Genomic DNA, 25,746 nt, shown 5'->3' with positions numbered 1-25,746 from the left:
AAAAATATTATAATATAATTTTTTAACGGTTATTATTAAAAACGTTGACATATGCGTGTTATTTTTTTTATCGTCGCCATTTTGAAAAAATAAAGTCAAAACCGTATTAAAGAGGCAATTAAAATAAAGGGAAGAAAAAAAAAAAAATTTTTTTTTTTTTTTTTGCTTGAAAAACGGTTCGACTTGACACTACAATATTTTAAAGAAGACAATGATGGTGGTGAGTGTGAAGGGGTGGTGGTGGTGAGATAAGAGTCATCGCTGAAGAAAACGTGGGTTTAGATGGTGGCGGTGGTGGTGGTGATGGCGGAAGAGGAAGAAAAAAAAAGATTTTTTGCCTCCTTGAAAAACTCAACGGTTCTCATTTATTTCAATTTTTTTTCTCTCTCTCTCTCTCTCTTCTCTTCTCTTTCTCCACCATCGTCTTTTTTTTTTTGTCTTCTACCACTTCTTCATTTTCCGCTCTTTTACTTCTCCTTGTAACCTTTCAACGCCACATGACTTCTTCTTTCTTTTGTTCTTATTAAAAAAAAAAAAAAATTTTCGTGCCTGTGTAATGAATTTTTTTTTTTTTTTATCATGCGTGCAATTTTTTATCTTTCTTTCTCTCTCTCTCTCTCTCTCTCTACTAAAAGGAAAAATATCGAAATCGAAAAAAAAAAAAAGGTAAAAAGGTTTTTCCTCCCCCACCGCCTCCTAACCTCAGAGCAGCCATATTTTAAATTAAATCACATAACCTCGTCAAAGACATGCATTAGTAAATGTATGTATATTTACGCCTTTTTTTTTGTGCAAATTTCAACCTTTCTCTCTCTTTCTCTATCTCTCTATCTCTCTCTCATTCATATTTTATAATATCTATTTTCTTATATACGAATGTAAATTCGAAATCCAAAACTTAGAAGCAGGATAAAAAAAAAGTTATTCGTTTGTCACTCATCCGAATAGTGTTACCATAGTTACTATTCTGGTCTTTTATTTCTACTGACACGACTATAATTAAAACAACGCGAAAGATATGAAATGACGAATTATTTTCGCACGCTTTCAAAAACTAACGAATTTTTAAAAAAAATTAATAATGATGATGATGATGATATTATAATGGTATTCATTTGAAAAAAAAATTTTTTTTTGAATTTTGGCGCGTAGATTTTAAAAAAAATTTAAAATAAAATTGATTTGATTCTTTGCTTTTCTTTCCCTCCCTCTTTTTTTCCCCCTCATTTCTTATCTCTTTTCTCCCTCCTATTTTACTTATATTCTTTCCCCCCTCCTCTTTTTTTTCGCACAACTATTAATCCCCTCCTCTTTTTTGTCTCACAACTCTTACTCCCTTCTCCTCTTTTATTTCTCTTCCTTTCTTTCCCCCCTCGTTGTTTACTTATATTCTTTTACCCCTCTTCTTTTTTTTCGCACAATTTTCATTCCCCTCCTCTTTCTTTCTAAACAGCTCTCATTACCCCTTCTCTTTATGACCTCTTGTTCTTTCCCCCTCCTTTCTTTTTTTCCTAATATTTTTCCCCTTTCTTTTTTTAGTAATATTCCTTTTCCCCTTCTTTTTTTCCGCACAACTCTTACTCCCTCCTCCTCTTTTATTTCTCTTACTCTCTTTCCCCCCTTTTTTTTTACTTTTCATTGTCTTCTCTCACTGTTTTCCCTGCTCTGCCTTTCTCCTTTTCTTTTTCTCCCACTTCTCTTTCCTACACTTTCATTCGAGTAATCGTTCGATCGATAAAATCGATACTAAATGTTTTTTTTTTAAGGGGGAAAATGCGCGAGTTTTGATTTTTTTTTCGTTTGTTTGTTGGTTTGTTTATCTCATTCCCATCGAGAAAAAATCATCGTTTCAGTGTTAATCATTAAAAAATTTGTAAATTTTCTAGAAAAATTTAAAAACATGAAAAAAATTAATGAAGTAAAAAAAAAAAAATAATAATAATGAAAATTAATTGATCGTAATTAACAAAAAAACCGTTACGAAAACGTTTTTATTACGTGACGTAATAAGAAAATTGAAAAAATTTACTAACCGTATAATATTAATAATAATTATTATTTATTTATTTTTTAATGGATTTTAATGGAATCCAATCGTGTTTTCTTATTGGTTAATAAAAATTGGTAATAATAATAATAATAAAAATTTTCGAGATTTTTTTTTTTTTGTATGTAAATTTTCATAATATTTCATCCGTAAAATTGTTTAAAAATTTTTATTATTTGAAAAAAAAAAAAAAAATTTTTTTTAGTTTGTTTAAAAAAATGTAAACTCGAAGAAAAGAGGTCAAACCGTCGACGAAAGACATGCAAAAAAAAAAAAAGAAAATTTGAAATTTTTCTATTTGCCGCCTTTTTTCTTCCTCCACCTTCCCCCCCCCATTACTTCCGGTTCGTTATTTCAGTAATGGCGTAACAATTATATCGACGATATTAAATCGAATCTATTAAAATATTCGACAGGGAAATTTTTTTACAAAAGATGGAAGAAAGGAAAAAAAATGACGAAAGCGCGGAAAGAGAATACGAACAACAATATCCGGTTTTCCGATTTTTCTCGAGAGAGAAAAGAAAAAAAAAATTTTCCTTTCTTTTTTTTTTGAAAAATTACCTTTTTATTCAAATTTTTCTTTACGAATTGTTTCCCCCCTTCTTTTCCTTCCTCCCCTCTTCTCTTCTATCTCTCCTTCTCAAACGTTCCCCCTCCTCTTCCCCTCTTCAACCTCTCATTACCTTCTCCATCTCTTCATTTTCTCACCAAGCTTCTTTCACTCCAAAATTTCCCCTCAAACGATTTCTCCATTTTCCATAATTCGAAAATTTTCTTTTCCCTTCTTTTTTCCCTCCCCTCTTTTTCCCTCTCTCCCTCTTCCCCCTCCTCCTCCTCACTCTCTTGAATTTTTTTTTTATCAACGTTGAAAATTTCATTTTTTATTGTCTCTGTTTACATTAAAAAAAAAAAAAAAAGAAAATTTTTTTAATAGGAGAGAAAAGATGATTCCGACACGTTGGATGAAGATGAATGAAGAAGATGAGAAGATACAAAGACAAAGACAAAGAGAAAAAAAAAAAGAGAAAATGAAAAACTTTTTTTCTCGGAAAAACAAAAGAAAAGAAAAAGTTGGGGGAAAAAAAGGGCGTTAATGTTTTTAACGTTTTCTTTTTTCTTTTTTTTTTCTTCGCTTAACACATTCGGATAATGAAAAAAATTTTCTTTTTTTTAATCACGTGATTTACTTTTTTTTTCCGACGTCATTTGAGTTACGTCATTAACTACAAAATCGGGTGTTTAAATGATTAAAATGAAAAAGAGGAGTGTGGGGGGGCGGAAAAATTGTAATATTATTAATGAGAGGCGAGGGTTCGGGGAAGGGGTGTGGGGGGGATTCGTCCCTTTTTTACCCCCCCCCCACATTACCGATGCCTAAAATCACCAAAAAAAAAATATTTTTTTTTTCCTTTCGACTTTTTTTTTTTTCATCAGCATCAGCATCAGTAGTAAATCCCTCATCATCTCGCATCACTTTTTTTTTTGTAAAAATTTACGATGATAATAATAATAATACTATAATGCCTCCGTGACGTCATAAAAAATTAATTACCGGACGTTTTTTTTTAAAACGTGAATAATTGTAAAATTAATAAAAAAAAAAAAAATTTTTTTTTTTTTCATTTCGTACGACATTTTGTAGGACGGAGATGAGGTCGCGACAGGTGATGCGTAAATTATTCGTGACGTTTGTTTTTGAAAAAAAAAATTTATATCGGGGAAATTGTGCGATGGGGGGAAAGAGACAGAAAGAGGAAAAGAGGCAAGAGAGAGAAAGAGGGAAAGAGAGGAAGAGGAAGGGAGGCAAGGGAGAAAGAAAGAGGGAAAGAGGAAGAGGAAGGGAGAGAAGAAAGAGAGAGAGAAAGAGAGGAAGAGGGAAGAAGGAAAGAGAGAGAGAGTGAGGAAGGAAAGAGAGAGAGTGAGGAAGGAAAGAGAGAGAGAGTGAGGAAGGAAAGAGAGAGAGTGAGGAAGGAAAGAGAGAGAGGGAAAGAGAGGAAGAGGAAGGGAGGGAAGAGAGAGAAGGAAAGAGAGGAAGAGGGAGGGAGGGAAAAGAGAGAGGGAAAGAGAAGAAGAGGGAAGAGGGAGGAAAGAAAGAGAGAGAGAAAATGAGTGCTACAAACAGAAAGAGAGGGAGAATGAGTGCTATAGAGGGAAAGAGAGAGAGAGAAAGAATGAGTGCTGTAGATAGAGAGAGAGAGAAAATGGGTCGTGTAGAGAGAGAGAGAGAAAGAGGGAGGGAACATACGTTACAATCGGTTTTAAATTTTTATAATTTTAACGGTTTCAGGTGCGAATAACACTTTCGATGAGGAATTAACCGGATCGTTTTGTTCAAACGATAACAACAGCATGAGCGTTAATTATTTGGACATGGAAGAAGGGAGACTTCCTCAGGCACCACTTTCTTACATACCCAAAGATCCGGATAAATCAAATTACAAAAACAAAGTCAAGGTAAAACAATAAAAAAAAAAAAAAAATTTCACATCCACCATTTTCTTTTTCCACTCGTCGTCAATCAATTCGTCGTTATAAACAAACGAAAAAAATTTATTTATTTGATTAACAATTACAAAAAAAAAATGGCGAACTGACAAATATTTAATAATAATAATGATGATGGTGATAATGATAATAATAATGATAACTTTTTTTAACTGTCGATAAAAATTTTTATTCCCGTATTTAACGTTCACCCTTTTTGTTTTTGGTTTTTTTACCGTTTTTTGTTTTTAACTTTTCCATTTTTGTTTCGAATCTGTTACAACCACAAAAACAACCACAATCGATGATGACGATGACCATTTAAAAAATTTTGTACAGAAAAAAAAATTTCTTTTTCATTTTAAAACCTTTGTTTTATTATAAACGCCATTTGCAATCAGAATAATTTTTTTGTTTTCAACTCTCTCTCTCTCTCTCTTTTTAACATTTTTAAAAATTTTGTTCCCCCATCCACATCCACACTCTCTTCCCAAAATTCTCGCTTTCAGGTATGCACTCCTCCCTCACCCCCTTGCATTCGGAAAAAAAAATAATAAAAGCAATTAAAGAAAATTAATGTGTGATGCAATCAACGGTAAAATTAATTAATTTAATAATTTTGGCAACACCGCGTGTTCGACGATACGTACTCACATATAATACAAACGGGGTTTATTTACTCTATGATTTTTCTATCCCTTTTCCTTCTTTTCTCGTACTACTTCAATTAATTTTTTTTTTTTATTTTACGATGACGTCATAATAGAACGTTTAAGAGTAAGAGAAATTAAACTTATCGATTTTTCTCGAAAAATTTCGTTTTTCTTTTTCTTTTCCGATAATAATAATAATAATAAAATCGTGAAAATTACATTATTATTATTATTATTATTATTATTATTATTATTATTATTATTATTATTATTATTATTTTACGAGTATCGTATTTTCCTATATATATATATTTTATGTCGAAAACTTTTCTTTTTTTATTAAAGGCACACCTGAAGTTTTAATATATATATTAAAAAAATGGATGTTCTCACCTTCCATAATTTTTATATTATCGTTATCGTCATTTTTTTAATATATATACGTAAATTTTAAAATTCGACGAAAGGGGGAAAAATTTTTGGTGGAAAAAATTTTTGGCGGGAAAATTTTTCCTCTACGAAACGTGAAAATTTATTGAAAATGGCGATGATTTATTTGACGACTTTTTTATAATAAATTTAAAAACGATTTTATTTTAATTTTTTTTTTTTTTTTTTCATTGAAATATTTTCGTTTTGGTTATATAATAATAATAATAATAATAATAATAATCATCATCATCATCGTCATCATTATTATTATTTTTATTATTAACGGTCATCATTGTATTTGTAGTTGCGAACTTTGTATTAAAAAAAAAAAAAGTCGTTAACATCGTTTTAAAACTTATTTTGCATCGTTTTAAATAATTTTTTTTTTTTTAAATAATAATGATGATGATGATGATAATAATTATAAAAGTTTTTAGTCAGGTAATTAACAAGTTTTTTTTTAAAGGAAAACTTTTTTAAGGGAAAAGTTTTTTTATTTTTTTTTCCCAAAAAAAAACTGACATTTTTTCATTTTTTTTTTAACTTAATACCTTCTTTTTATTTTTTTAACTCTTGTTTTAAATTTAATTCTTTCACGTTAACTTAAAATTATCAACATTACCCCCCCCACTTACCCTTCCCCCTTCCCGGAAAAAACGTCGCCATTTTCAAAAATACCCCCTCAAATGATGATTTTGTTAAAAAAAAAATATATATATCTTTTCTTAAAGTCGTTAATTCTTTCACATTATCAACGTTACCCCGCCCCCTCACTCACCTCCTCACCCTCTCACCCCTTCCCGGAAAACGGAAAAACGTCGCCATTTTTAAAAATATCCCCGAACGATTTTGTTTAAAAAAAATAAATAATATCTTTTCTTAAAAACGTTTAACAAATTTTATTAAATAAAAAAAAAAATATTCGAAATTCCCCCTCCCCGCAAAAAAATGGGGGGGCAGGAAGCGAAAGAAAGAGAGGGAAAAAGGGTGGGGGACCCGTTTCGAACGAGAATTTTTTCGAAAAGAAATATGGCGTTATATATTGTCGATATAATTTATCGTTTTCCCCCGCCCTCCCCGTCCCCTTCCCCGTACAAAATATGAACGATACGATATATTTTTCTGAGGGGGGGGGTAAGGAGGAGAGAGAGGGAGGAAGATTTAATTAAAAATTTTTTTTTCCCGGGCTTTTTATTTTAAAAAAAATAAAACCTCGTAATTATGATTTAATTTAAACGCACACGTATATCGTACGTGGGATACATTAACTCAACACAAATCGTTCGATTAATTATCGCCGATACATGATCGATTAATTATTTATTATTATTATTATTATTATTATTATTATTATTATTATTATTATTATCATCATCGTTATCGATACGTGTGTGTGTGTGTATTGTTTTTTTTTTATTTAAATACACGAGTTCAAATTGCAAAATAAAAAAAAAAAAAATTTAATTTATAAAAAATCCATCAAAATTAATTAATTAGTAAAGTCACACGCACGAACCCACCCACGTACCCACGCAAAAATGCGTTATTATTATTATTATTTTTCAAAAATTTTTTGTGTTTTATACAGAGGCACAGCATACACGGAATGATGGAAGAAGAAAATGTCGTTAGACCGCATCAGGAAATGGCACAGCTGTCGTTGGATGAAAAAAAATTTCTTTTAGCAGTCGAAAGGGGAGACGTGGCATCAACGAGAAGGTAAAACAAAAATTTATCTCTCTCTCTCTCTCTCTCACTCGTGAGAAAAAAAAGTAATGATAATGATAATAAACGCGTGATCGAACAATTCGTTCGTCAATTTATTATAATTTGTCTGCTTTCATTGTTTGTGTGTTTAGATTTATAACGTATAAGCTTTTGTATGCAATGCTACCAACTTTTCAAATCTGAAATTTTTTTTTTAAAAACTCGAAAGCCCCCCTCAACCGTTACCATTATTATTATTATTATTATTATTATTTGAATTTTTTATTTTTTTTTAAAGGTTTTAAAAACTTTTGTTTTTTTTTATTATTTTTTTTTATTTTATTTCTTCTTATTTTTTCTTATTGCTCCGCCATTTTGTTTTTTTTTTTATTAAAAAATTTCATAACGCTTACAAGTAAAACTGAATTTCGAACGATTGTTTACTTAAATTAAAAAAAATACGAGACGTGGCATTAAAATAAAAAAATTCCCTACCCCCTCCCTTTTCCTTTCTCCTTCCACTTCCCTTCCCCTTTCCCTTTTTTAAAACTCGACCGTTTGTTAAGTCTAACCGTTATTTTTAAGGCACGCTTCAATTATTCGAATTTATTTATTTATTTATTTTTTTAAATTTAACTTTTTGAATTTATAATGATGATAATAATAATAATGATGATGATGATGATGATGATAATAATAATAATGATGATGATGGTGATGTTGATGATGATGACGATGTTGATGACGACGTTAATAAAATTTTTTGGTTTTAGTTAGTTTTTATTATTATTATTAATTTTTTTTCTTATTTTTCGAGACAGTGTTGTAGTTGTTGACGAAAAAAGATTTTTACTAAGCGTCGAAAGAGGAGATTTGGCAACAGTGAGAAGGTTAATAAAAAATTCGAAAATTGAAACAAAAATTTTTTTTTATGTCATAGAGAATTAAATTTTATTAATTAATTTTAAATAATGGCCTTTGATTTAAATTTCACTTCATTTCATTTTACATAGATCAATAATAAAAAAAAAAAAAAAACGTGGCAGAAGAATTTTTAAAATATAAAAAAATTTGCAAATCGTTTACCGCAGATGTTAAATTACATAACATTACATTATCGGGTTGTTGTCGTTGTTGTTGTTTTATTTTATCACATTTTTCCTTTCTTTCCTTTTCTTTCCTTTTTTATTTTCCATTGATAAAGGAAAAAAAAACCTTGAAATATCAATTTTGAAAATTAATTTGATGATGACAAGAGTTTAATATTGTCGTATCATTACAATTAAAGGATCCGCCCAACGGACAAAAAAAAGGAAAAAACAAAAAAATCTAAAATATATGTATCCGGTTGGTAGATCAATTATTTCCGGTTTTAATTAAATCAAAAGAGAATTTTTAATTTTTTTTCATTTTTTTTTTGGAACCGTCTGGATAAAATCCGGATATTCCTGTTTTTCCTTCTGCATCTGTACGGGTCATTCCATGTTTTTTTTTTTTTAAATCGATCTGAAAACTTTTTGGCGCGTGTTTAAACGTTGAACCCGTTAAAAACTTTATCCATAAATTTTTTAACTTTTTTTTTTTTTTTTAATGACTCCATTATTCAATTTATTATTATTATTATTATCATCATCATCTTCTTTTTTTAAAACAGATTTTGGAATAAATTTTACTTTAAAAAAAAAAAATTAATTATTTAAGAAATTCGATGGAATTCATTACAAGTAGGAAATGAATTTTTTTTTTTTTTAAATTAAACGTTAAAATTCGACGACGGAAAAAACGGAGAGGGGGAGGAGGGCGGAGAGGAGGAAGAGGGAAATTGCTGTCGTAAAATCTAAGAAAACCTTAACAAAAAAAAAAAATTAATAAGCTACAATTGATTATAATTAAAATTTAAATAAAATATTTAAAATTTTTCCGCGTGAATTTTCCAGCTAACAGCTAATTGAATTTTTTATCGTCTCTTTCTCTCCCTCTCTCTTTCTCTCGCACACACATATACTTTTCCTTCATTCTCTCTCTCTCTCTCTCATACACATACTTTTTCCACTTTCTATCTCTCACACACACTGTTTTCAAATTCTCTTTCTTTTTCTCTTTCACACAGACACATATACTTTTCTCTCTCTCTCTCTCTCTCATGCACACACACACACATACCGCACACATATAATTTTCCCACATTCTCTCTTTCTCTCTCACACATATATTTTCTCCATTTACTCTCTCTCTCGCTCACATACACATTCTTTTTCCATTTTCTCCCTCTCTCTCACATACACATACTTTTCCTACATTCTCTCTCTCTCTCACACACTGTTTTCACATTCTCTCTCTCTCACACACTGTTTCCATATTCTCTCTCTCCCTCTCTCACACACACACTCAGACACATATACTTTTTCGACTTCTTCTCTCATTCTCACACATACAGACACACATAATTTTTTCACTTGCTTTCTTTCTCTCTCTATTTCTCTCTCTCCCTCATTTTCAAATAAAAAAAATTTATTTAAATTTCAAGTAGTTGCAAGTTTCATTATTATTATTATCATAATATCATGATTACAGGATTGTCAGCAATAAAAAAAAAAAAAAAAAAAAAATTCACTTGCGTTTATTACAACGTAGTAATAAAATTTTTTATAGTTTTAAATGTTTATACGTCAATCACTAAACCTATAATAATAATAATAATAATAATAATAATAATAATAATAATAATAATAATAATAATAATAATAATAATTTTCTTCCACTTGACCTTATTATTCTATAACGCACGCACGCACGCACGCACGAACGCACGTACAAACACTTACTTACTAAACTTTAAAATTAAACCACAGTATAATAAAATATTTACACCATTAGTTAATTAATATTTATAATTTTAATTAATTGATTAATTAATTATTCTCATTGATTATATATGCATTATCGAGAGAGAAATTCTTGTTGGATAATAATTCCTGTAAGAAAATTATAAAAACTTTTAAACATTAAAATCTTTCCTTTTATTTTCTTTTTTACGGTTATAAAAATGAAAACCTTTTCCCTCCTTCGTATTCTCCCCTTCACGAGGCCACTACTTCGTCACGTGTTTACAGTTTCCGTTAAAATGATGACGTAAGGATGACGTGAGTGGTCGAGAGGAAAAAAGGAGGGAAAAAAATTCCCTGACGTTTTGCTTTTTAACGCGAGTATCTTTTTATTCAAATGAGATCGGTAATACATTATTTATTACGTAATTATAATATGACGTCACGTAAAACGTCATGCGATGGGGGAGAGGAGAAGGGGAAGAGGAAAGAGGGAAAAGGGGAAAGGGGAAAGGGGAAAGGGGGAAATTTAAAATAATAAAAATTATTATTAAGTACGGAGCTGTAATGAATACATTTCGTTGCATTAATTTTTCTCCAGGGACGAATCCAGGTTTTTTTTCTTTCTCGCGCACTTGGACGCACACGCACGCACGCACTCGAATTGATATTTATTATATACATAGCATTTATTTATTTAAAAAAAAAAAAAAAAAAATCATGGGAAAATTTTATATGCGCGACAAAGAGGTAAATTTTAAGCGTAGTATGTGCACGAACGAAATTTTCGACCGTTAATTTTTTACTCTATGAGTTAAATAGAGTAAGTATAAATAACTCAAAATCATTAGTAAAAAAAAATCACAGATAAATTTACCGTGTGGAAAATTTTTATGTTAAGAAAAAAAAAAAAATGAAAAATGTCGGTTGGTGTGAGTACGGATTCGAAAAACGTTTTTTTTTCTTTCTCCGACATCTGGAAAAAATTTTTCTAAAGAGAGCGGGAAGGGAGGAGGGAGAGGAGAGGGGAATAGAAAGGGATACCAATAAAATCGAAAATGAAAAACGAATTTTCCAAATCAACGAAAAGGAGGCAGGGATACGTCAAAAAAAAAAACGAAAAAAATTTTTCTGATATTGATAATTTATGCTTTTATTCGTAGAAAAAAATTTTATTATCATTATTATTATCATCATTATTATTATAACGTTCTTTTTATTTATTTTTTTTTTGCAGAACGTTGCAAAAAGCTCAAGAAACGGATTTTATAAATATAAATTGCGTTGATCCATTGGGACGTTCGGCACTTTTAATGGCCATAGATAATGAAAATCTCGAAATGGTCGAATTATTAATCGAACATAAAGTCGAAACGAAGGATGCTTTACTTCATGCCATTTCCGAAGAATTCGTCGAAGCTGTCGAAGTACTTTTGGATCACGAAAAAACAATACATAAACCTGGAGAACCTCACGTAAGTTTTAATAAAGGATCACTCCCTCTCCCCCTAAGGTTAAACATTCGTTTTTTAAAAGGCCAAAAGGTCACGTAACCAAAAAAACATCCAAATATTCCATACGTATATTAATAATCGAAATTTTTTTAATGTATTCGTCATTATTATTATTATTTTTCTTATTACTTTTTCATCTTCTTCCTCATCTTCTTCTTCTTCATCTCCTTCTTCATCTTCTTCTTCATCTTCTTCATTATTTCACTCAATTAAAAAAGGAGAAAAAAAAATTTTTTATCGAAACGTAATTCGCGGTTATTATTTTAACGTTCAAATTCATTCGGCGTCCGCCATATTTAAATTAATTTTTTCATATTTAACTTACGAAGCTAATTTATTTTCCTTTTTTTTCTATAATAATAATGATGATGATATATATACGTAATTCGTAACAAGAAAATCGAGTTTATTATTTTTACGTTCGTTTGTAAAATTTATAAAAAAAAAAAAAAAAAACAGAAAAAACCGTTAAAATTACTTTAATAATAATGATAATAAAATTAATGTAAATTTTAAAAAGCTTTTAAGTTAAAAAAAAAAAAAATATTTTGTTTTCGTCTTCTTTTCGAATCCATAAAATAAATTTTAATCAAATTTATAAAAAAAAAAAAAAACAATGAAGGGGAGAAAGGGAGGGAGAGGATGTACAGGGAGGAAGAAGGGGAGGGTAAAAAAGGATCGTTCGGAAAAAATTTACTCCGAAAAACATTTTTTGTTTTCGTTTTTGTTTTTTGTTTTTACGACAAATTTTTTAAAACTACCCGTGCAAAACATCAGTGAAAAATTTTATTTATTTATTTATTATTATTATTATTAATATTTTGTGTGTGGGAAGGGGGTGGAAAGAGAGACTGGAAATTTGGCAAAAAAAAAAAATTTAGAAACTTTTACGAAACTTTTTTTTTTTTTTGTAAAAGTTTTTTGTTTTTGTTTTTTTTTCTAGAGCACAACTCTTTCGTTTTGAAAATAATAATAATAATAATAATAATAATAATAATAATGATAATTTTCTTTTGAAAATAGGAGGATTTTGAAAATGACACCGGAAACGAAAAATCAAAAAAAAAAAACGAAAAAGGTTTCGTCAATAAAATAATTCTTATAAAATCAAAAGGATGAAGTATAATCATTGAGAGATGGAGAGGGAGGGGGAGAGAGGGAGAGAGACAGAGAGAGAGAGAGGGGGGGGAGAGTTTAAAAAGCAAAAGGATTTTGCTAGATGAGAAAGAGACAGAGAATTCGAGTCATCTCTGAAGATGAAAGTGCTTCTGAAACGAAATGATAAAAAAAAAAATTTCAACGAGATTTGTCAAGCGAGAGAGAGAGAGAAAGAGAGAGGAAGAGAGAGAGAGAAAGAGAGAGGAAGAGAGAGAGAGAGGAAGAGAGAGAAAGAGTGAGAGAGAAAGATGATATAATAATAATTGTATCAAAAATTCGAATATTTTTCGACCGTGAAATACGATAGGGGTTCATCGTTTAAAAATTTTTACTTACGGGGTTGTTGTTGTTGTTGTTGTGATGACACGACAACAAACAAACAAACAAAGGGAAAAAAATTTTTTTTTCTCTCTCTTCTTTTTTTAACGTAATTTTACGTTCGAAAAATTCATTGATCGTGACACGGAAAATGAATGAAAAATTTATTAAAAAAAAAAAAACCAACGAATCATTCTTTTCGTGATTATAATAATAATAATAATTTTTTTAAAATTTATTAACTTTTTATTATTATTTTATTAAAAAAAAAAAAAAAAATAGAAAACAATAAATTTTATTTATTTATTTTTTCTTTCTCTCTCTTTTTTTATAACCGTGAAAAAGAAAAAAACTTCACGCCATGTTTGTTTATTGTCGAGTCTCGTAGACTTGTTTTCTTTTTTTTTTTTGTAAATATTTTCTTTTGTTAATAATAATAATAATAATAAATTTTAATTCGGTAGAGAGATGAAAATAAAAACAGACACGCATGCACATGCACACGCACACGTTTTTTTTCAGAAAATAAAAAATCGTATTACCAACACAGAAAAAAAAAAAAAATTTGAAATTTGTAAAGAAAAAAACCGTTGGAATAACGATTCGATCGGTCTTTGTGACGTGGTCGTAATGACGTGGCTTTAGTAATTATAAAGATAAGTGGAGGGCCTGGCATTATCGTAATGAAAGACAATTCTTCTTCCTTTTCTATTGGCTACCTTCGGTCGTTTTTCTCGGATGGTATTATTGTCAAATATAAACCTCTGAATTTATGATCTGATTTCGTTGCAGCAGATCAAAGTAGGTGCCATGCCTTTGTAATCCCACCAAACTGATAGCAGTACCTTTTTTTTGGTGAATGTCAGCCTTAGAAGTTGTTGTTGCTTGCTCGCCTTGCTTAGACCAGGATCTTTTCCTCAAAATGTTGTCATAGACAACCCACTTTTCATCTCAGGGGACCATTCTTTCAAAAATGGGTCGTTTAAGAAGCATATCACAAAGACCAAGTCGCCTCGTTAACTCACATTCCCTAAGGCTATGCCCAGGCTTCTTTTGGTACCCAAGGCACCGCATGTGACACATCTTGCTTCTCTGCAATGTTCCTTGTCGCACTCTGCCTATCATAATCAATGAGGGCCTTTATTTGCCCATCATCAACCCCAACTGGACACTCAGAGCACTCCTCATCATTCAAAGAAAAATCTCTGGAATTTTAGGACTCCCAATTCTTTTAAGGCTTCATCACCCTCACAGCCCACAACTTTTCACTGACATGCGAAGCATTGATACCCTTTCAAAAATAAAACGGAAATGCTCGCTTTGGCTCCCCATGTTTTCAATAAAATGTCGGACGTTACAGAGGAAACCAAATAATAATAATAATAATAATAATAATATATCAAAAGTTCTAATCTGTGCCAAAATGCAAAACGTATTTCAAAAACAGCACAATCTGTCCGCAATCTATTCCGCAATTACTTAATTACGACACGAAATTTTTATATATGTAAATAAATTAAAAGAAAAAAAAAATTCATTCCATAGAATAAATAAATTTTTTTATATTTTATCCATAAAAAAAAAAAACGTCAATTTTTAAATTGTTGTTGGAGTTGAATTTTTTTTTTTTAGTAAACAAACAAACATTCAATCAATGACTGATGATAATTTCCTTTCGTTCCAAATCGAATGTTCTTAATTTCATTTAATTGCCTCATTCAATTTTTTTTTTTTTTTGTGGGGGGACGAGAGGAGGGAGGAGGATGAAGAGGGAGAGAGAGAGGGAGATGGATTTATTTTCATCCTCCATTTTGAAATCTGAAATGTATATTTGTATAATTTATTATCAACCAAATGAAAAAAAAAAAAACAACAACGACAACGACAACAACCATCATTATCGATTTGATTGATTGATTGATTGATTGATGATTTAAAATTTTTTTTTATAGTTCGAAGGTTTTGTGTTGGGGTTATCATTAAAATTACCAATGGAAAATTTTCTAATTTAAAAAAAAAAATTATTTTCCAGCAGAGTTGGGAAGCGTTACCGCCGGATACGGCAACATTTACACCGGATATAACGCCATTGATATTAGCAGCTCATAGAGATAATTACGAAATAATAAAAATATTACTTGATAGAGGTGCCACGTTACCAGATCCCCATCACGTGAGGTATCGTATCGGATGTGGAGTACGTGAAAAAACGATATCCGGTACGAAAAAGAAAAATTCTAATTTAACGGTTTTTTGTTAATAACAGATGCGGTTGTAAGGAATGCGTGACGTCAAGACAAGAAGATTCTTTAAGACATTCTAGAAGTAGGATAAACGCATATAGAGCATTGGCAAGTCCATCACTGATAGCATTATCATCAAAAGATCCCATATTGACAGCATTTGAATTAAGTTGGGAATTGAGAAGGTTGAGTTTTCTAGAACACGAATTTAAAATTCAATATCAGGTACAAATAAAAATTTTCCATCCTTTAAATTTATATATACCGTGAGGTAAACATTATAATTACGTCACTAACTAATCCACATCATCATTTTTCTATTTCCTTTTTTCATCATGTTTTTATTTAACCTTTTCTTCTTAAAATTTTATTTTTTTAAATTATTATTATTATTATTATTATTCTCTTTATTTATCCTGATCCGCGATCCTTTTCACGCTTTTTTTTCGACGAAAAAAAAAATAACAAAACAAAAAAGGCGAAAAAAACAGAAAATTTTCTTTTTTTTTGTGATGCGCGTCATTTAATTTAAGACGTTTCCGGTTTTCGATTCGAATAAAAAATTTTAAAAAAAAAAGGTGAAAGAACACACGGACGGACAGAAGAAAAAAAAAAAAAATTTATTGCTTAACTTTGAAAAAGGAAGAAGAAAAAGGAAGGCAAAAGAAGGAAAAAAAAAAAAAGGAAAGAGGTTCGCTACTATAAAACAAGTTAACTGGCGCAAAGAAAATTCGTTTCCTTTTCCTTCTTTTTTTCAACCTTAAAAGGTTGTTTTTTTTTTTTTTTTTAATTTCGGAAATAAAAATGAAAGAGGAAAAAAAAAGACGTGAAACACATTTACAAAAAAAAAAAAAAATAAATAAAATTCGAAAGAAATGAAAAAAAGAATGAGAATGGAAAGGTAGGTAGGTAGGGAAGAAAAGAAGGAAGAAAGAAAGAAAGAAAGGACAGAAGGTTGAGGGTAAATCGAGAAAGAGAGAAAGGGAGAGAGAGAGAGACAATCGGAAAGGGATTAGAAGGAGAAAGAGAATATGAGAATAGAAAGAGGAGGAGAAAGAAGGGGAAAAATAGGAAAGAGAAAGGTAAAGACGAGATCGTAAAGAGAGAAAAAAAGGAGGAGAAAAGAGGGGAAATGAAAATAAGACTGATGCAGAGAAAGAGGGGAAAAAGAGGGGAAGGGAAACAGGGGAAAAATTATAAAGATAAAAACGAGATCGTAGAGATAAGAAAATAAGGGGAAATGAAAATAAGAGTGAGATGGGAAAAGAGGGGAAATGAAAATAATAAAAGAGTGGAAGGGGCAAAAGGAGGAGGAGGTAGAATGGAGGGGTGGAACGGAGGGGTAACGGAGGGGATTTCGAACGATAGTTTTATTAATACGTTAAAAATAAATTTTGTTTTGTTTTGTTTTTTTTTTAAAGCGTTAATTACACGGATTAAATAAATAAAAATTGATGGCGTTTGTTTTTAATTGTTTATTTGTTTGTCGTTTGTTTGTTATTAGGAATTGAGAAAACAATGCCAAGATTTTGCAACGGCTTTATTAGACCACACTAGGAGTTCATACGAATTAGAAGTTTTGTTAAATCACGATCCCACGGGACCCGCTTTCGAACACGGTGAAAGAATGCATTTAAATCGTTTAAAATTAGCCATTAAATTAAGGCAAAAAAAAGTTTGTTATTTGAATTTTTTATTTAAAAAATAAATCGTATCGAATCGAACGATGTATCGATCGATGTATCGTTTTTCTTTTTTCAGTTCGTTGCTCATCCAAACGTCCAGCAATTACTTGCGTCCATTTGGTACGAGGGACTCCCGGGTTTTCGTAGGAAAAACATGATACTCCAAGCAATGGAAATTGTCAGGATCGGAATACTTTTCCCATTTTTTTCTCTCATGTACATTCTGGCACCACATTCTAAAATAGGACAAACAATGAGAAAACCTTTTATTAAATTCATATGCAATTCAGCAAGTTATTTAACTTTTCTATGTAAGATTTATTATTCGGGGAGGGGGGGCGGGTATGATGGAAGGAAGAAATGCCAATTTTTCTTTTTTTTCTTTCTGGAAAATAGTTTTACTCATACTTGCATCACAAAGAATCGAAACGGTCGTGGGTGATCTTTTCGGATTGACAAACGATGGTATGAAAGCACCGGATATAACGACAAAAAGAGGAGCTTTACCATCCATAATCGAATGGCTTATACTTTTTTGGGTTGCCGGTAAGTTTGTCTGTTATACCTTTTTTTTATACCTTAAAGGTTAAATTTTGATTTGATAAAAGGTTTGATTTGGAGTGAAATAAAACAACTTTGGGATGTCGGACTCGAAGAATACGTACACGATATGTGGAACGTTATAGACTTCGTTACCATGTCTTTATACGTTGCCACCGTGGCATTAAGAATCGTTGCTTACTACAGGGTGAGTTATTTAAATTAAAACTCATTATTGGGGGGTTTTGGTCGTTAATGACACGCACACACGCATTTACAGGTTCAAAAAGAAATAAGCGAAGGTACCGGATCAAATAGACTATATATCGAATTACAAAGAGAAGAATGGGATACGTGGGATCCTATGTTAATAGCAGAAGGACTTTTTTCAGCAGCTAATATATTTAGGTAAAACCGTTAAATTTTTTTTTTAAACGTTTTTTCATAAGAGTATGACGTCATAACGATTTCCTTCTCTTTTCAGTTCCCTCAAATTGGTGTACATATTTTCAGTTAATCCATATTTAGGCCCTCTTCAAGTTTCACTCAGCAGAATGGTTTTAGACATAATGAAATTTTTTTTCCTTTACGTGTTGGTATTATTTGCATTTTCCTGCGGTTTAAATCAACTTCTTTGGTATTATGCGGACATGGAAAAAAAAAAATGCGTGCCGGAATACGATTTGGGTAAAAACATGACAAAAAATCTGTCGTCCGACAGAACAGCGTGCCTTGTTTGGAGAAGATTTTCAAAGTATGAAATTATTTTCCTCCCCCTCTCCCTCTCTCTCTCTTTCTATCTATCGAATTTTTTTTTTGTTACAGTTTGTTCGAAACGACTCAAACGTTATTTTGGGCAGTTTTCGGTTTGATCGATTTGGATAGTTTCGAATTGGAGGGAATAAAAACATTTACAAGATTTTGGGGTATGCTCATGTTTGGAACTTATAGCGTTATCAATATTGTCGTTTTGCTCAATCTTCTTATAGCAATGATGAATCATAGTTATCAGCTCATATCCGTGAGTACATTTCCCCTTTGTCGTCCGCCATCTTGCTCTTCATACATTATGAGTTTTTGTTTTTTTAAATTAGGAAAGAGCTGACGTTGAATGGAAATTTGCACGTTCGAAATTATGGATAAGTTATTTCGAAGAAGGTGGTACCGTGCCACCTCCTTTTAATATAATACCAACATTTAAAAGCATGTGGTATTTGAGTCAGTGGTTGTATAGAAAACTTTGCGGTCATTCGAGAGCGGCTAAAAAAGAACACATGAGAACGATAAGGGTAATTATTATTATTATTATTAATATATTTTACGAACGAGTGCGAGTGATACGGATGATTATTATTACGTCATAAAATTTCAAACGTATTTTATTATTATTATTTATGTGTATTGAAAATAAAAAATATAAAAAATTTAACGTGAGTGGTTATGATAAAAACAAATAAGTAATTTTTTTTTAGAATTCCGCGTTAGCGCATTTGGAAATGGTAAGACAGTAATAATAATAATAATAATAATAATAATAATGATAATAAAAAATTTTGTAATTAAAAATTTGAGACTTATCGCAACAAAAGTCTCAGAGCGAGAGAGAAAAAAAATAATAATATTCAGTTGAAATATTTTTCTTGTTTTTTTTTAATTTTAAATTTTAAATTTGTATTTATTTATTTATTTATTATTAAAAATTTTTTGGCTTTTTATTATTAAAAATCGTTGAGTAAAATAATAATAATATTAATTCTTTAAAAAAAAAAAAAAATTAGTATCGAGTGCAATACACAAACACACACAGCTTTTGATTGGTGCAAAAAAAAAAAGTAAATTAAATTAAATTATTTGCTTTTTATTTTTTTATTGGCTGGCATTAATAAAATTATTAATTGATTAATTAATTATTTATTTATTTAATTATTTATTACACGCGCGCGCGCACGCACACACACATACAGACACACACAAAAATAAATTTTAAGAAAAAAAAAATTCTTTATTATCACCCGAGTAACGGGGGAAATCAACGATCTCTGTCGTCGATATTTGTAAACACTGATCGATTGATCGATCTATCGATCGACTCGAACTTTTTTAAAGTAAAACCTTAACCAAATTTAAAATAAAAATTTCCTCATAAGACTATGTGTTAAAAATGCGCGGTTTTCACGTAATTAAAAAAATTTTTTTTTTTATCTGCCGCCGGTAATTTTATTTATTTAAAGCACCAACTTTATTAATAATTATTAATTAAGTAATAATAATAATAATGATGATGATTAAACAATATTTCAGCTGATGTAATTTGTTTAAAAACCGACGTGAAAATAATTCGAAAGAAATAAAACGTACGCGTTTACTCATTTATTTATTTATCTATTTATGTATACATACGTACATACATACATAATACATTTATGTATGTATTTACGATAAAAAAAAAAAGGGATTAATTTTTTCTCACACGGATTTTGTCTCTTTTTGTCAATTAGCGGAAAGTGAAAAGAGCAAGCGAACGAGATTTTCGATATCAGGTAGTATAAAAATACATATAATTTTTTTTTTTTTTTGGTGTGTTTGCATCATTCCTTGTGTGTAATGCGTATGTACATGATAATAATAATAATTATTATTATTATGATAGATAGATAGATTTACATTGCTTTGCTTGAGCCAAGAAGTAAAATAATAACGGCTGATGCCATATATATATATGATAACAACTTTTTTCTCATTGAATTTGAATATGGATGTGATGGAAAATAATTTAATTAATATTTACAGAGCATAATGAGAAATCTTGTTAGAAGGTACGTAACGGTCGAACAAAGAAAAGCAGAATCACAAGGAGTCACGGAAGATGACGTGAACGAAATAAAACAGGATATATCTGCATTTAGATGCGAACTCATTGAAATATTAAAAAATTCTGGAATGAATACGAGCACGGCTTCCGGAATGGGTGCAGGTATGAATTTTTTAAAAATAGGTACCAATAGCGAAAGGATAGTTGGGGGAAAATAATAATAATTCTTTTCTGTAGGTTCCGGTGGTAAGAAAAACCGTCAGAAGGAAAGAAGGTTAATGAAAGGTTTTAATATAGCACCAACACCGGGACCGGGTGTACCATTGGCACCCGTTGCCGAATTTATAGCAAATTTACAAGCAGAACCTGAAATATTACAACATCAAGATTTATTCGGTTCTACTATATCAGGTAGGTGTAATTATTAAAAATAATAATAATTTATTGTAATAAAAGAGCATTCAATTATAGGAATTATAGGGACTCCAAACACAGTGCCAAAAAAATCAAATCAATTAAGAGAATCAATGCACGATGCTCCATCTTCGGCTCCACCATATGTACAAACAGGAAGTTTAAGCACTTCACTTCCGTCACAAAAATCATTATCTAAACTCACTCCAAAATTTAACATTTCGAAAAGGAGTTCGAGTCGTAAGAAAAGATGGGGAACATTAATGGAAGCTGCTAAATCGGGAAAAGTGAGTAAACTCATAAATAGGAGTCGATCCGAGGATTCCGTTTGCAATTCTAAAACCGATAGATATTCGACAAACAACAACAACAACAACAGCAACAGTCCGGGTAGCGATGAAAATCAAACCGAATCACAATCGGATTCAAATCCAAGTTTGGTCGATGCTTTGGGTAGCGGTTTATCAAGTTTACAATCGGGATTATCGAATTTCGGTTTGGGTTCGAGTGCGTTGGCAGCATTGAAAAGAAAACGTAAAAAATTTTCAACATCAAGAACGAAACAATGTATTAAAAGTGATGATAAAAGTTCAGATACCGTACAGATACCCGTTTCGAATGTTTATTCACTTTGCGACGAATCAAATAATAAACTTTTAAAAAGAGCTAGTTCAGTGCCTACGCGTAATCAAGAAGTTAACACTGTTAAATTAGTACAATTTAAAGAAGATGATGGAAACGATCGAGATGAAATCAATTCGTCGAATAATAAAAATCCGTTACTCGGTAATTTAGATTATAAAATAAATCAAATGAAAAGTTCGAGTTCGATCGAATCCAATCAAGAATCACAACAACAACAACAACCGGATAAACCACAGACGAAAAATACCGAACAAAGTTTAGCTTTTAAATCTAGGAACGGGAGTGCAACGTTGCCAAATTTACCCGGAGTACAACCCGTTAGCGGATCCCAAGGATGGCTATAGTTAATCAAATAATCTTTTTAAATCAAATATAGAATATATATATAAATAACGTTTTTAATTAGTTGAACATTTGTTTTTAAAAAAGATTAATTTGTCGCAAATAATAAATATAAATAAATTAGATTTAAGATAAATTTTATTTATTTATATATAATATATATATCGATATTTAAAATAAATATATATATAATTTTTTAATAAATTATTCACGAAATAAAAAGAAAGAGGGGGAAACGAGAAATTTATCTATTTCCACGTCGTTTAATATTTACTTGTTATTTACAATTCCATAGAATAAAAAACAAATTTCCTTTTTGTTTTTTTTTTTTTTTTTTACACGGTCGACATTTGTCTGCTTTTTACAGATTTGTCGGAAAATATTCAATATTAGCTATTTGTAAAAGCAAGTCATCAAATTAATCGTCGTTTACGGGTTTTTCGTTACACACACACACATATACATCTATTTTGGTTTTTTTTTGGTTTTTTTTTTTTTTGAGTTCGATATGCCTAGTTCAGGAGCTCTTTTTGGTAATACGGCAACGAGGAGTCAAAATAAAAATTTGGTCGAATTCAAAGCCGGAAAAATGACCATGAAAGGTAAAATGGTGCATCCCGATAAGCGTAAAGGGTTATTATACGTGTATCAATCGGAAGATTCTTTGATGCATTTCTGTTGGAAAGATAGAGTTACGGGAGTTGTTGAAGATGTAAGAAATTATTTATTTATTTATTTTTTTTCATTTCGTATAAATTGTAAATATCGATTTTTAATTCGCCGCAAATGGTGTAAAAAAACAAAATCGGTTAACAATCTTTCATCACATCACAAAAGCATTTTTTATAAAATATTTTCTTACATATATTTCCTTCATCAAATTATCATTTATTCAAATTTATCGTTTTTTCAGGATTTGATAATTTTCCCAGATGATAGTGAATTTAAAAAAGTCGAACAATGTACCACTGGAAGAGTTTACGTATTGAAATTTAAATCATCAAGCAGAAAATTTTTTTTCTGGATTCAAGAACCTAAAACTGATAAAGATGAAGAAAATTGTAAAAAAATTGTCGAAATGTTAAATAATCCTCCTGCTGCAGGCTCTGGAAGAAGCGGACATAATCCAGGTTTTTTAAAATGATTCTTATTGATCACATAAAACTGATATTTTATTAATTCTTACATCTCCATATCAAAATACAGTTTATTTATAAATTTTTTAGAAGCTGATTTACAAAATCTTTTGGGTAGCATGACACAGCATCAATTGATGCAACTTTTTGGAACTTTTGGTACCGGTGGTGCTGGCGGATTGAGTAACTTATTAAGTACAATGAGTAGGCCCCCTCAAGAGAGGGCTCCTGTCGTTACAAATAATACAGTTACTGCAACGGAATCTGCTTCGACTACAACTTCATCTGATTCATCAGTGAGGTATTGTCAAACATATCATCTCGCATTATAATAAAATTTCATTCATTCAAATAATCAATTATTATTATTATTATTATTTTAAAGAATGTTAGCCACAACTAATGCTGCAGGGGCTGCTAATGCAGGAACTACGGTGACTAGAAATAATTCTGGAGTAGCATCTAGCAATCAGCCGATACAATTGAGCGATTTACAAAAATATTTATCTAATCTTACTCAACCGACAGAAGGAAGAGTAACTGCTCCACCCAATGGTAAATTTAAAAAAAAAAAAATGTCTCTTATGTAATGTTTATTCGATTAATATAATAAATTTAATTATTATATTTAGTGGATTTATCCGATGCTCTCAACTCTGAAAGCATAGCTGGTGTTTTAAATGATCCAAATTTAATAAGAGAATTATCTCCTCATCTTCCGAACATAGGAGGAACAGAAAGTACAGAACAACAGTTAAGATCAACAATAACATCACCTCAGTTTCAACAGGTTAGATTTTGATTGATTAATAAGGATTACATTTTAGGCCATGTTATTTTCTTTTTTTTTTTTTAAATTTTATACTTTTAGGCGGTTAGTATGTTCAGTGCAGCATTACAATCAGGTCATTTAGGACCAGTTGTACAGCAGTTTCAAGTTGGGGAAAATGCTGTTAATGCAGCTAGAGAGGTAGGATAATAAAACAAACAAACAAACAAACAAAATAGTAGAAATATATATATAAGAATAGGTTGTCGATGGACAATTAACGATTATCATTACTCTTCATTTTACTTTCTTTCTTTCTATTATAAAGATGATTTATTTTCTTTTATTTATTATTTATCTTTATCGATCTTTTATGTAGTTTTAAATAAATAAATAAATAAGGAAACAGTATATGTTGCCCAACTTGAAACCTGCATTTGTCGTTTGTAAATGTTCAATTAAAATCAAAAAAGAAAAAAAAAAGTTGAAACGATTAAAAATAAACATTCTCCCCCCTTTTTTTTTATTATTATTATTATTTTTTTTTTTTTTATAGGGAAACATGGAAGAATTTGTTAAAGCATTGCAAAACACTAGTTTAAATCAAAGTGGTAAAAACGATGATGAACCCAAACAGCAACCGGAAAAAAAGAAAAAAACAGATGATAAAAAAAACGATGATAAAAAAGACGATGATGAAATGGCATTGGGTTAATTTTATTTTTATACGTTTCTTTTTAAAATCGATCTATCGATAGATCGATCGATCGATCGATCGATGAATCGATTAATTAATTTTCTTCTTCCTTTTTATTAATATTAATAATATTTTTGTTCTTTCTTCTACTTATAATAAATATATATATACAAATAAATAGTTTTCATTTTTAGAATATAATTTTTCGAATGATTTATTTTAATTAATTAATTATAAATTGTTAAATAAATCACCTTTTTTTTTGTAAGAATCTATTATTTATTTATTTACATATTTATTTAAAATAATTCCATCATTTTTTAAAATATTTTTATCTTAATTAAAACAATACAACAAAAAAAATGGCCACTTTGAAAACTAAAAAATTATTTTTATATCATCATTATTAATTTTATGTAAATAATAATAATAATAATAATAAATATACTTATTAATAATTTTAATAAGAAAAAAAATAAATCACAGTGAAAAAAAATTTTTTTTTAAATCATTAAAAACTAAAAAAACTCCTACTCGTCGACTTCGTTATAAATTAATTAATTATTATTATTATTATTATTATTAATAATTTACAGGAATGATTTTCACCACCGCTTTTAAAACAAAACGGTTTACTTATATATTTAAAATTATTTTGTACCTCCATTTAAATTATCAAATATTTACAACAACAACCACAAACTATATTCATGTATATATATATATAAATTTAGGGACGGATGAAAAATATATATAAAAAAAAATTTCACTCTACATCATCAAAATAAAAAAAAAGAGATCAGAAATAATTTTTTTTTAAGAGAGAGAGAGAGAGAAAATCAATCAATCAATCAATAAATAAATTAAACGGAATGTGAAAGCAACAAATAGTTTAATTCCCCCCTCTCCTCATCCTCATCCTCATCCTTATCCTCCCATCCTCATCTTCATCTTCTCATCCTCATCCTCATCCTCATCCTCCCATCCTCATCTTCATCTTCTCATCCTCTCATCCTCCTTCTCATCCTCATCCTCATCCTTTCACCCTCAACCTCATCCTCATCCTCATACTCTTACCCTCATCCTCATCCTCTCATCCTCATACTCTTACCCTCATCCTCATCCTCTCATCCTCATCCACATCCACATCCTCATCCTTATCCTCCTCCTCTCACCCTCATTCTCATCCACATCCTCAACCACAACCTCAACCTCAACCTCAACCTCATTCTCATCATCAACCTCATATCCTCATTCTCTTACTCTCACCCTCATCCTCCTCTATCCTCTTATCCTCCTCATCCTCCTTCATTTGATAAAAT

At 30.0% G+C, this 25,746-nt stretch overlaps 2 protein-coding genes across 2 annotated transcripts; both read left to right on the top strand.

Moving 5' to 3' along the window:
* Window positions 1-4,399: 4,399 nt before the first annotated feature.
* Window positions 4,400-21,824, top strand: Phum_PHUM086850 (transient receptor potential-gamma protein, putative; the record flags this gene model as incomplete). The annotated part of the gene is made up of 17 exons (XM_002423756.1): window positions 4,400-4,504; window positions 7,208-7,338; window positions 11,389-11,626; window positions 15,177-15,319; window positions 15,408-15,609; window positions 16,587-16,600; window positions 16,897-17,059; window positions 17,146-17,380; window positions 17,466-17,615; window positions 17,678-17,817; window positions 17,890-18,017; window positions 18,094-18,363; window positions 18,435-18,630; window positions 18,704-18,898; window positions 20,400-20,583; window positions 20,659-20,832; window positions 20,893-21,824. The coding sequence occupies 17 exons, from the start codon at window positions 4,400-4,402 to the stop codon at window positions 21,822-21,824; spliced, it is 3,600 nt and encodes a 1,199-aa protein (XP_002423801.1).
* A 506-nt stretch (window positions 21,825-22,330) lies between these two features.
* Window positions 22,331-23,937, top strand: Phum_PHUM086840 (Adhesion-regulating molecule 1 precursor, putative; the record flags this gene model as incomplete). Its single annotated transcript, XM_002423755.1, has 6 exons — window positions 22,331-22,534; window positions 22,736-22,952; window positions 23,049-23,259; window positions 23,344-23,513; window positions 23,591-23,748; window positions 23,830-23,937. 6 exons carry the CDS (start codon window positions 22,331-22,333, stop codon window positions 23,935-23,937), a joined length of 1,068 nt encoding a protein of 355 aa, XP_002423800.1.
* Window positions 23,938-25,746: the final 1,809 nt, after the last annotated feature.

This window comes from Pediculus humanus, genomic scaffold (assembly GCF_000006295.1).
Source record: "Pediculus humanus corporis 1103172107436 genomic scaffold, whole genome shotgun sequence".
NCBI classification, from domain to species: domain Eukaryota; kingdom Metazoa; phylum Arthropoda; class Insecta; order Psocodea; family Pediculidae; genus Pediculus; species Pediculus humanus.
Note: the sequence above shows the minus strand (reverse complement) of the source record. Positions and strands in the feature narration are given on the sequence as shown.